Source organism: Dipodomys ordii, unplaced genomic scaffold, assembly GCF_000151885.1.
Source record: "Dipodomys ordii isolate 6190 unplaced genomic scaffold, Dord_2.0 Scaffold33, whole genome shotgun sequence".
In the NCBI taxonomy this organism is placed as follows: Eukaryota; Metazoa; Chordata; class Mammalia; order Rodentia; family Heteromyidae; genus Dipodomys; species Dipodomys ordii.
The window spans coordinates 4,904,118-4,916,209 of record NW_012267249.1 but is presented as its reverse complement, the minus strand read 5'-3'; the positions used below and the strand labels follow the sequence as shown (position 1 = coordinate 4,916,209).

General features: G+C 51.5%; 2 protein-coding genes across 5 annotated transcripts; one reads left to right on the top strand and one right to left on the bottom strand.

The window, feature by feature from the left end:
* Positions 1–1,676: 1,676 nt before the first annotated feature.
* On the top strand, positions 1,677–6,316 carry Elovl1 (ELOVL fatty acid elongase 1). 3 transcript variants are annotated; one of them, XM_013017011.1, is made up of 9 exons: positions 1,726–1,834; positions 2,438–2,488; positions 4,164–4,223; positions 4,400–4,590; positions 4,762–4,842; positions 4,973–5,029; positions 5,111–5,216; positions 5,302–5,438; positions 5,587–6,316. In XM_013017011.1, the coding sequence occupies exons 2-9, from the start codon at positions 2,446–2,448 to the stop codon at positions 5,806–5,808; spliced, it is 897 nt and encodes a 298-aa protein (XP_012872465.1). In that variant the 5' UTR covers positions 1,726–1,834; positions 2,438–2,445; the 3' UTR covers positions 5,809–6,316. The 3 variants fall into 3 exon arrangements, with proteins under 3 accessions (XP_012872466.1, XP_012872465.1, XP_012872467.1); XM_013017012.1 differs by lacking the exon at positions 2,438–2,488 and having other exon boundaries at positions 1,677–1,834; XM_013017013.1 differs by lacking the exons at positions 1,726–1,834; positions 2,438–2,488 and adding an exon at positions 3,442–3,603.
* Positions 6,317–6,467: 151 nt separating this feature from the next.
* Positions 6,468–11,692, bottom strand: Cdc20 (cell division cycle 20). Of its 2 annotated transcripts, XM_013016807.1 has the most exons (11): positions 11,643–11,692; positions 11,273–11,502; positions 11,007–11,155; positions 10,822–10,918; positions 10,538–10,666; positions 10,250–10,446; positions 10,039–10,133; positions 9,649–9,877; positions 9,356–9,481; positions 7,495–7,612; positions 6,468–6,708 (listed from the first exon to the last, which is right to left on the bottom strand). In XM_013016807.1, exons 2-11 carry the CDS (start codon positions 11,451–11,453, stop codon positions 6,533–6,535), a joined length of 1,497 nt encoding a protein of 498 aa, XP_012872261.1. In that variant the 5' UTR covers positions 11,454–11,502; positions 11,643–11,692; the 3' UTR covers positions 6,468–6,532. The 2 variants fall into 2 exon arrangements, with proteins under 2 accessions (XP_012872261.1, XP_012872260.1); XM_013016806.1 differs by lacking the exon at positions 11,643–11,692 and having other exon boundaries at positions 11,273–11,596.
* Between the last annotated feature and the right edge of the window lie 400 nt (positions 11,693–12,092).

The window sequence follows — 12,092 nt, the reverse complement described above, 5'->3', positions numbered from 1 at the left end:
GGGGGGGTAGGTATTGGGTACAGGGGCTTGAACTTGGGGCACTGTCTCTTAGCTTTTTCTCTCAAGACTGGAGCTCTACCACTTGAGCCAGCTTTTTTGGTGGTAATCTGGAAAGAAAAATCTCATGGAATTTCCTGCCTGGGATGATTCAAACCACGATATTCAGATCTCAGTCTCTTGAGTAGCTAGGATTATAGATATGAGCCATCAGTGCCTAGCTAGCTGACATTCTTGGAAGGCACAGGGTGTAGCTCTGAAGAGTAATATAGGTAGAATGAGAGGACCTGGTAGCACCTTAATATACACTGCTAAGGAGACTGAACCACTGGAATAGTTGGATTTTTATTTTTATTTTTTGCTATTTCCTGTCAAGAATAGATACTAATGGGGCTGGGAATGTGGCTTAGTGGTAAAGTGCTTGCCTACCATGCATCAAGTCCTGGGTTTGATTCCTCAGTACCTCATAAACAGAAAAAGCGGGAAGTGGTGCTGTGGCTCAAGTGGTAGAGGTCTAGCTTTGAGCAAAAGAAGTTCAGGGGCAGTGTCCAGGCCATGAGTTCAAGCCCTGGAACTGGCAAAAAGAAAGAAAAAAGTGAAAAAAAAGAAAGAATAGGTACTAATGAATCGGCTTACAGGGATGTATTTTGGCTCTGCAATGAAAACATCCATGTAGCCACCACCTCTTTCTTCAGTCTGAATTCTGTTCACGTTTGTATCAGCCAATTGTATAAGTGGTTCTTGGATCACTTATGCAAAGCACTGTTTTAGGAGCTGGAGATAGAGGTTTCATTTTACTGAAATCTGTTTCTTATTCCCAATGATGGTGGAAGTGGAGGCAAGAGAGTATAGAATTGATAACTAAATAGGCAGGTGGTGCATCTTGAGGAAATTCCCACTTGGTCTGCCTCCACCAATCCCATCTGTTTCCTGTTATGTGACTCTAGGGGAGACTTGGCAACCTATGAAGGTGGGGACCGACTCACCAGTGCTTAACATGGTCATGAGCACTACACACTTCAGTTCTCTGCTTCAAGAATAAAAGTCATACAGCCTCCTCTGGTCTTCAGTTCCTACATTCAGCCCCAGCCAACTTCATTTCAATTTCTTTTCCTCCTTTCACTACCTTGCAGGCCAGTTTAGTAAGTGATTCGCGGTTAGCCCCCAGAAGCTTCTATTCTCCCACCTCCATTCCAGGAAACTCTGGTGCTCCTATCATGGAGCTCATCCAAGTTTATAGGCTCGGAGAGGATTGGCATCTGTGGCCAGCTGCTCCCACGAGCTAAGCCCCCTTGGGCCACCGGACTCAGCCTTCAGTACACACAGCTGGTCACCCCCACTCCTCCCCTGCCGCTTGGTGGGTCCCTGATGCAGGAAAGAGATGCTCTTTGGGCTGAGGGCTGAACCCTGGAACTTTCCCCAGAGTCCTAAGCTGCGCCTGCCGCAGCCAGCAGATGTGGGGCCTGTTGCTGGACTCATCAGAGGATCAGGAACGGGGCTGTTGAAGGCTGTGCTCCCCCGGCAGACCAGGCCGCAGCCACGGGCGAGGCGGGCCCAGGGAAGGGGTGGGGAGCCCGGGCTGGGTGTGCTTCCTGCCCCGGGATCTGACGGCCCGCCCCTGCCCCCGCCCCAGCGGCCAAGCCCGCGCTGGACGGCCCTCCTGCCTAGGCCGGCTGCCCAATCAGCAGGCAGTCCCCCCACCCGGCCCGCCCTCTCCCCCTCTGGTGACAGAAAGTCGGCCCAGCAGATGAGGAAGTGGCCGGCAGGCTGGCCTTGGGGACTTCACTCTGGTCCGGTTCCCTCTGAGCCGTCCGTGTTGCCCGCCTGGTCCCCACTGGTGAGTCTGGACCTTCCACGGCTCCCCACGTGCCAGCGCCCCCTGCCTGGCTAGCCCTGCCCCTACCCTGCCCTCCCTGCCCTGCCCTGCCCTGCCCTGCCCTGCCTTCCTTGCTCAGGCTGTGGGCGAGGCTGTTCCTGGGGCGAGTGGGTGGGAGGTCCTAGCCGCTGGGGCCGGGCCTGGCCATCACCCTCCCTCGCTCGACCCTAGCTCCCTGGTCCCTAGTTGCGAACCACAGGCCTTCCTCCACCACTTCGGGGCTTACCCCTCTCCCTCTGATCCTCTCCTTTCCCCGATCCTTTCGTTTGCCGATGGCCCTTTCCCTCACCTCTATCTTAAAGGAAGGAAGGAACCGGCTGCATTTCCCTGCTGGGGACACACCCGGATTTCCCTTCAGCTTGGAGAGGTGCTTCCCAGAAGCCCGCGCCTCTCAGGGTGCCTGTGTGTAGGGTAGGGAGGGATAGGGATCCTGGAGGGGTGCTTGAGCAAGATAAGGAGCTAGCAACCTCACAGGAGCTACAGAGAACTGTTTGAGAGCACATGTCTAAGCCTAGGCATTAGGCCCTACCCCAGCATAGGCCACCAACCAAAGTCTGATTATAGGTAAAGAAATGAGAGCTGTCACAGGCCAGAAGACTGGTGTGAGGGAGGGAGGTGAGTGTCCACATGTGGTGTGCATGGCCAGATGCTTGCTCACCCTGTGCATGTGTACACAGTGCTTCTGGGCCTGTGCATGGTGATGTGTGGGTGCCAGTGGGACTGCAGTCCAAGCAGGTGTGTGAGTAAGGCTTAGGAGCCCCTGTGTCACAGTTCTATTGAGGCTAGTTTGGGTAGTGTGTCAGAGGCAGGGCACTTATGGACAGCTGGAAGTGTGTGGGCTATGTGCTAGCCCTGAGTGTGTGTGTGTGTGTGTGTGTGAAGCAGGTGTTTGGAGTGGGAAGGTGTGGATGACAGGGCTTGAGGCTTGGCCAGGTGGGTTTCTGGATGGCGGGAAAGGGGACAACTTGCTGTCCTAGCTATTGAGCGATCTCTCTGGGACAGTCTTAATGTCCCAGGCTCTCTTGGATCTAGGCAGAGGTTTTTGTATTCGTGTGAGCCCTCCCCCGACATTCTTTAGGCTTTGAGGAGGAGGGGGCCTAGCCCATTAGTACCCCTCCCAGAGGGAGGGGAAGATTCCTCCCCACCTCCTCACATGCCAATGGTGTTTTTGCCACCTCCAGGAAGGGAAGGGTGATTGTACCCATTCTGAAATGAGACATACTGAGAATTTGTGGTTGGTTCAGGGGAAGATGCTGGGCATGGAATTTTAGAAAGTTGTTGAGCCAAGGCCTGGGTCAGGGCCAGGGCCAGGAGAGGTTTCTGGAGCTCCTAGGATCAGGCTGATCTAGGCTGGTAGGTGGTGAGTCTGGGGCTTTACATGGCTTTCTCAATCTTGGTGGGTCCTGCTCCCCAGGCATTGACCTGTGGCCTAGACCCACCCTCTACCCCATGTCCAATACAGCAGGGGCGGGCCGAGGGCGGGGCTGCTGCCAGATCTAGTCAGACAGGTGGAGCCGCCAGGGCAGGAGTCTCACAGAGCCAGGCTCCAAGAGAGGAAGGGTTCCGGGAGTGAAAAGGAGAGGAGAGCACCAGTGAGGAGGAGAAGGGAAGAGAAGAGAGGCTGGAGGTGAGAACCCCAAAAGACAGATCTAGGAAGACAAGTGTCTAGCAGGGGTGAGGAAGAACCCTAGTCTGCTAAGCTTCTGGAAAGGGCATTAAAAAGCCAGGAGGTAAGAATACTGGGGAGTTGAGGGGGGTCTTGGGAGAAAAACAGGCAGGAGTCCTGTAGAGAATGACTTCTCTGAGCCATAGAGGCAGGGATGGTGGGTTCATTTCTGAAGCTGAGATCTTTATCAGTTAAGGAGGGAAGGCTGTAGAAAGGAACCAGGGAAGAGATCATAGAGTGGAAGAAGAGGAGAGGTCAGGAAGTAAGACTCTAGAGAGGAACCAAGAGCAGTGTGTATGGTATGGAGAGGAAAGGTAGAACAACTTTTATGCTCTGCAGGAATGCAGGATGCCCCCACCAAATTGCTTCTTCCTCTCCTAGTCCCCAATAGTTCCTTCCTTTCACTCTCTCTCTCTCCCCCTCCTCTCTCTGAGTGTGTGTGTGTGTGTGTGTGTGTGTGCCTTGTGCTCTGGCAAGTGCTCTGCTGAGCTTCGTCTTCAGCCCTGAACTTCATCAATGAGGCATGAGAGTTGTCTGGTTCTTTCTGTTGTTTCCATTCATCAGATGTAAGACAGTGGCATGTAATGGGACATGTCTGATAGCTACCCTTAATCTCTCCTCCAGAATCCTTAGCCAGGATGGAGGCTGTTGTGAACTTGTATCAGGAGATGATGAAGCATGCAGGTAAGATGTTGTCTACCAGCCCTTTCCTCCACAATTCCCTGGTTTAATCTCAGGATCTAGGGCTATTCCTAATGAAGTCCTTATGAATCCCTTGACCTTGATCTCATGTCTATAGACCTAGTGAGTCCCCCTTTGAACCCTGTAACCCTTCCTGACTCCTTGACCCTTATTCACAGATCCTCGAATCCAGAACTATCCTCTGATGGGATCTCCCCTGCTAATGACCTCCATCCTCCTGACCTATGTGTACTTCGTCCTCTCACTTGGGCCTCGAATTATGGCCAATCGGAAGCCCTTCCAACTCCGAAACTTCATGATTGTCTATAACTTCTCATTGGTGGCACTCTCCCTCTACATTGTCTATGAGGTGGGCCAGAATGCCTAGGCTTTAATTTCTGTTATCAGGAAGGGTGGGCCACAGGGCCAAAATATGGCACCTCTCTTTCCCAGAGACATTTACATCCATTTCTTCAGCTCATGACGGGGAGGGATTGCTGGGAGAGGGAAATCTGGTGGTTTAATCCACATTCCTTCCTAGTTCCTAATGTCTGGTTGGCTGAGTACATACACCTGGCGTTGTGACCCTGTGGACTACTCTAATAGCCCTCAGGCACTTCGGGTAAGTAGGGACGGGGGTAAGTCATAACAAAACCTAGGTGATGCAAACTGTGTGACTTGTGTTCATGGCTTAAGTTTGGGGAGATTCATTGTACTGTGTGGAATACTAAGGCTGCCCTGACTTTTTCCAGATGGTTCGAGTGGCTTGGCTCTTTCTCTTCTCCAAGTTCATTGAGCTGATGGACACAGTGAGTATAGTTGTGAGAACTTGGGGGATGGGGGCGGAGGGATGGCCCTAGTTCTGAACCCTTTCCCGATTTTTCTCTCAGGTGATCTTCATTCTCCGGAAGAAAGACGGGCAGGTGACCTTCCTACATGTCTTCCATCACTCAGTGCTTCCCTGGAGTTGGTGGTGGGGCATAAAGATTGCTCCAGGTGAGAGGTGAAGGCCTTTGGGGAAAAGAGGTAACCACCGAGAACAGAGGCTCAACGCGCCTGACCTTATTTGGTTCCGTCACAGGAGGAATGGGTTCTTTCCATGCCATGATAAATTCTTCTGTGCATGTTATAATGTACCTGTACTATGGATTGTCTGCTCTTGGACCTGTGGCCCAGCCCTACCTTTGGTGGAAAAAGCACATGACAGCCATTCAGCTGGTGAGGAGCCTGGTAGTCATTAACTATCCCCCAAATTCCTAGTCTGGAGCCTTTCTCTGTCCTATTTCAACTTTGACACCCTTCCCACTGTCTCTTCCTTTACCCCTTCTACTCCTGCTTTTGACATTTTTGCCTTTCTCTATTCTAGATCCAGTTTGTCCTGGTCTCTCTGCACATCTCCCAGTACTACTTCATGCCCAGCTGCAACTACCAGTACCCAGTTATTATCCACCTTATCTGGATGTATGGCACCATCTTCTTTGTGCTGTTCTCCAATTTCTGGTATCACTCTTACACCAAGGGCAAGCGGCTGCCTCGTGTGCTTCAGCAGAATGGAACTCCACATGGTGATAAGGTCAAGGCCAACTGAGAAGCAAGGCCTGGATAGGTGCCCACCGAAGTGCCTCAGGACTGCACCTTGGGCAGCATCCATCAGTGTCCTCCCCACTTCTACCTGTGACCAGGGCACGTGCGGTGAGGACTGAGCAGGGGATTGGTCCTTCCCGTCCCACAGCTGGGTCTACAGGGACCACCATTTCCGTTCCTCACCCACTCTTCCCGGCCAGCTCCAAAGGATGTGGCCTCAATGCCCTCTGCCACCAGAGCTAGGGGCGGAAAGGGCTGGACACTTCACCCTCCCTGCCTTAAACTTGGGAGAGGAACACTCAGGGCTGGCCCTCAATAGGGCTGGTGGCCTTTTTCCTCATACTGAAGAGGTCAGCAATAAACTCACTACGGACTCAAGCTCCCTCCTCCACCCCTTGCAGAAACAGATGGTTCTGGGCCAAAGGACTAGGTGGGCTGGGGCCTGGTAATACAGCATTTGGGGGCTGCTTGTTCACTTGTGTCTTAATTAAAGTGACAGAGGAAACCACTGAGGCTGTGTGTATGTAGACCTGTGTGAATAGAGGTGGGGTATAGTTGGCATTATCTGTCTAAACAGAAGGGATGGTAATGGCTCCCACAGCCAGTTCTAGCTTTGACAAGAACAGGAAAAGATGCTGTTGGGACTTAAGTTACCCAAGGAGAAAGGGAGACATTACTTTATTAGAAAATAAAAATAAAAAAACAAAATTGAGGGAATGGGGTTGTCTTCAACGGATGCCTTGGTGGATGAGGCTTTTAGTAGCACTGGCCTTCTCCCGCTCCCGTCGCCGAGCAGGGTCCAACTCAAAGCAACGCCATAGCCGAAGGGTCTCATCTGCTGCTGCTGATGCCACTGTGGCCCCATCTGGGCTCATGGTCAGACTGAGTACCCGGGCTGTGTGACCTGGAGCAAGTGAGAGCAGTTCATGTGAATGTAGACATACCCATAGCACTTCAAAAAAGAATTTTTTTTTTGGTACCAGTCCTAGGGCTGGAGGTTGGCCTAGATGTTGTCCCTGAGTTTTTTTGCTCAAGGCTAGCATTTTACTACTTTAATTTTGGTTTTCTGGTTGTTAATTGGAGATAAGAGTGTCACGGACTTTCCTGCCCAGGCTGGCTTTGAAGCCTGATCCTCATCTCAGCCTCCTGAGTAGCTAGCTAGGGGCCACTGGTACTCAGCTGTCCTTCAATTTGGACAATTTTATGCATACCATAAAATGTACCTTTTAAAATGTACTATTTAGTGGGATTCTAGTAAATACTATTACCACTATCTAGTCCCAAAACATTTCATTACTTCTCATTACTCTCTCCTCTCTGCCCTTGCAATCATTAGTCTGTTTTGTCTCCTTACACTGACCTACTTGGTTATTATTCATAGAGTCAAATAATATGTGGCTTTTCTGTCTGGCTTTTCTCCCTTAGCCACCTAAGTGGCTTTATTTATTTTTGTCAGTTGTGGGGCTTGAACTCTGGGCCTAGACACTGTCCCTGAGCTCTTCAGTTCAAGGTTAGCACTTTACCACTTGAGCCACAGTGCCACTTCTAGTTTTCTTGTGGTTAATTGGAGATAAGAGTCTCATGGGCTTTCCTGCCTGGGCTGTCTTTGAACTGTGATCTCAGATCTCAGCCTCCTGAGTAGTCAGGATTACAGGCGTGAGCCACACTAGTGCCTAGTTTAGTGACTTACCTTTAAGCTCAGCTACCTTGGCCATGGTTGGGTACTTCCAAATAACCAGCTGGTTCTGGGCAAAGCCATGGCCTGAGATGAGCTCTTTGTAGTGGGGAGACCAGAGGATAGAACACACCTGTTGAGAAAGGCTGGCATGAGTATGACCTACAGACAAGGCTACTCAAATCAGAACTGATCGATTGCAGGATTAGGTATTCTGCCAGATGTTACCGACAGACTTTCATGGTCAGTCCTTTTCAGATGAGTCAATCACAAGTTCAATAAGTTGCCTAAACTACATGAAAGTTTTTGACAGTAAGAATCTGAAATTGAGCTATGTGATGACAGACTCCAGGCCTAAAGTGAAGGCTGCTTGTAGATGGAATGGAAAGAAAGCCGCTGCAGGTAGGCTGACCAGCAATAGCTGCCAAGTATTTTTCTAATTTGGATTGTATGTTGTAGGTGAGGGGAGCCACTAGAGGTACTAGAGGACAGTACTACATCATTTCTACTCAGGTCAGAGTGGAAACAACAGATTAAGGGAGATACACAATGCTTTGGAAAGGGGGTAGGGCTTAAATGGTAGACTGCCTGCTTAGCATGCAAAGCCCTAAGCTCAAACCCCAGTACTACAAGAGACAAAACAAATGAACAAACTCAGAACAACAAAAACCTTGGGCCCTTCTATAGGCTCCTGTAAGCTTCTCACAGCTTGCAGTGGGTCTGGATTCAAGCCCAACCCTAGCCCCAGAGGTGCATGCTGCTCCAGCCCCTGCTCTGGCAGGTCAAGGTGGGCTGCTGCCAACTCACATCTGAGGTCAGTTAAGTCCTCTGCCAGTGTGTCCTCTGGGGGGCCTGAGGGAAGCAGGGAGACTCCAACTTGTACCTGGCTTCCAATAGTGCCCACCAGGCTTTGTCACTGCTCACCCTTATTTACAGCTCATGGTGCCTGAGTTCTACTTCTTGTAAAACACTAGTTGGGCCACTTTTCTGGGATCCTGTGTATCCAAGGGTAACTTACTCCCCAAGGGATTTGAAGCCTCATGTGGAATTGGGGAGCCCAAGCTCTGAGGGGGACCTGGTCTGGGGGAAGGTAGCTAGGCTGTAAGGGAGCCTGGACTGTGAGTGGGTAAGTGGCCTGTGGGGAGGGGGGGGGGGAGAACACAGCCTGTGAGGGAGCACATATAAAAAAAAAAAATCAAAAGAAAAATCCTGAATTGTTGGTCTGATATAATGGCTATGGCCTAGAATCCCAACTCCTTGAGGGGTGGAGATTGGGAGGAGTTGTTTGAGCCCAGCATAGCCAAAAAATTAGACTATCTCAACCGATTGTTAGGGTGTTGCATGTATCATTCCAGCTAAGTGGCAGACATACATAAGAGGATCTTGGTCCAGGCTGGCCTAGCAAAAAACTGCAAGAGCCTATTAGAAAATCACTAAAAGCAAAAAGAGATGCAAGAATGATTCAAGAGATAGAGCAACTTGCCTCACAGGTGTGAGGCCCTGAGTAGAAACTCTAGTATTCCCTCTGCCTTCACAGAAAAACAAAACAACAACAACAAGAACAACAACAAAAACCCCTTGAAGACTGGTCAAGTAGCCCACAGAAAGAATAAATGCCAATGATATTCTAAGGTACAACTAACTGACAGATGCTGATGAGAAGAACAAATAGATTCTAGGAGGCTTTTCAGATTCCAGATTACTGAGCAGGTTCTGCCATTCTGAAGCAAGAGGGCAGTGAGATAAGCCAGACTTAGAAATGGAGTTCAGGAATGAGACTTAAGTCAGCAGTTCATCTACAGAACAACAAAGTAGACATGGTTACAGAAGACTGCATAGAGTAAGGACAGCCTGGAGCTGGAACTGGTAAAAGTACCTGGGAATGGGCATCCACGGCGCTCAGACAAGCCCCAGAGCAGACATTCCAGATGCGAATGTGTCGGTCACTAGTGCCTCCTCCTGTTGCTAGGATATTAGATTGCCAAGGACACCACGCAACAGCCTAAGTAGAATAAAAGCAGGATTCAGTCAGTGGTGGTAGAGCTAGACAAGGAACTAAAGGGGGCTGTAGATGAACCCAGTATCTAATGCTACCACACCCATCTCCTTTTCATAGACCTGAAGGATGCCCTGAGGGTCTGCAGAGACCTCAGCCCAACCCTTTCTTACCTTGACAGCCCCTTGATGCTGAGTGAATGTTTGCAGGGGAGCCCAGCCACCTTCTCCAGGAGCACTAGGCCACACATTGACCACATTATCATTGCCACCACTGGCCAAATGTCGTCCATCTGGGGCCCAGCGTAGCCCACACACTTCCTGACTGTGGCCACTCAGTGTGGCCACATGGTGCTCTGCTACCCGAACATCATGATGGTGGATGTGGCCGGAGCGTGAACCACTAGGGGATGGGAAGAAGAGATTTAGGTTCTATGGATGCACAAAATACAAACCAGAGCTGCTTCCATGTATATACATTAGGGACAAAAGGTAAACTTAGTTTGTTCTATAGAATGGTAAAAACAACAACTAAGCAGCACAAAAACAAACAAAACCACTGACCTGGACAGGATATAGCTGTTCCAACTTAGGGAGCTTACTCGAGCAGAGTGACTGGTCATGTTTCGAAGCCGCTTCTGCTGTTGTACATCCCAGAGCTGCAGAGACAAGACAGTAGAATGAAAAACTGGGGCTTGGCATTAACATCCTCTAACTGGGCAAAGCAAGTCCCTCCAAAGTCAAGTGGTCATAAGTATGCAGGGACCATTCTCACCTGCACCTCAGCATTGCTGGTGCCCACAGCCAGATAGTTGCCTTCTTTGATCCAGGCCACAGAAGATACATAGTCCCCAGGCTGCTCCATTTGCAACAGCTGCAGGATGTCACCAGAACTCGCACTCCATAAGTACACACTATTGTCCAGAGCTACAGCCAGCACATTCCCAGAGCTCCAATCCACAAGGTTGAGGTCTAGCCAAAGGCAGAAATGGAAGAGCATGAGCATCCTGTTTGCTTGGTCCTCAAGCCATCTTTCTCCTTCCACTGACAGGGCTGCACTTACAGTAGTCATTTCGGATTTCAGGAGCATCCAGGATACGGTCTGGCAGTGAAGGAATGTAGCGGCAGGCCTTCCGGCTGGAGCCTGGGGTAGCCTTTTGGCTGTAAAGTACTTTCAAACTGTTCTGGTAACCTGTGGCAACGGAATGGGCCTAGATCCATGGGAAAAACTGGCATCTCCCTTATCCTCCATCTTAATGGAAAGGAGTTGACAGGCATCTCTCTCTCCTTCCTCTCACCCCCTACCCAATGAACTGACACCAAACTCCCTAGAACTCTAGATCTTACCTTCAGGGGCATTCTGTGGTTTTCCACTGAGACGAAGGATCTTGGCTTCCTCCACGTCAAAACCGTTCAGATTCAAAGCCCAGGCTTTTTGATGCTCCTGGTATATATAAGAGTTGTGGTGAGACAAACCGGTATCCAAGGGACACAGTCAGGCCCCATGGCTTTTGCTCCTTTGGGAAACATACCTTCTTGGTGGGGGTTTCGCTGTTTTCAGGCTGGTTTTCTTTGCTCAGGAGGAAGCTGGCCACCTCCATCTGGGAAGCACTACGATGGGGGATATAGCGGTCACCGCCAGGTTTGCTAGGGGTGGTCTGAGTCTTGGAGTTAGATTTGCCTGGGGTGGGGAAAGAGAAGCCAGACAGTCTGACCAGGCTTCGGAAGAAACAAGAAGACTGCTCTCCGGCGGGTACCTGTCCCTCTCGCCCTGGGTTCCCGCCGCACCCCAACTCACCAGGAGTGCGGCCCGGGGTCCGGCCGGCGCTGTGGGATCTGTTGGCGGCCTGCATGGGTGAGGGGGCCGGCCCCGCCGCTTCCTTGGCCTTGCGCTGCCAGCGCGCAAGAGGTGCATTGGGGATGGGCGCGTCCAGCTGAAGCAGGGAGTGCAGGTCGCTCTCGAACACGAACTGCGCCATGGGAGCGCCGGCAGGGCAAGGGGCGCTTGGAGAAGGTGCACGCTAGGCCCTGGAGGGACAGGAGACCGTGCTCGAGGGCGGCGCGGGGACCTCCGTTCCCGGCCAGCCTCACCATCTAGGCCTCCCGGCCTAGCATGCCCTCCAGAGGAGCCGCCCAGGCCCCGGGCCCGAGGCACGTCCACCACTCACCGTGCGACACCGAGCAAGCTCCAAGCCCGGGTGTCTAGGGCCAGTTCCTCTTAAACTCTCCGCTCTGAGCGCTCATTGGCTCCTTCAAAACCCAACCGTCGCAACTGTTGCCCTCACCCATTGGCTGCTACGAACTAGGGGGCGGGCTTTCCGGGGGTGGGAAGGTCAGAGATCTCACGAGAGTCCTGGGAGGAGCGTGATTTGAAAGGTAAGAGACTGGTCCAAAGCCCAGCTCGGAAAGTTGGGGTCTGGGCGGGGCCTGCGATCGGGAGTTGCTCCCATTCATTCCCTTTCAGCCCTTGGCCCCCTGCGAGCTCGCGCCGGGCTCGGATGGGAGCGCACGGCTCTGAGAGTCCTGGGCTCGGTGCGGGGAGCTGGGGGGAGAGAGGGGGTCGTGTTTATGGTACGGATGCGCAGAATTAGTGGAGGGAAAAGAAAACCCGGGGGGGG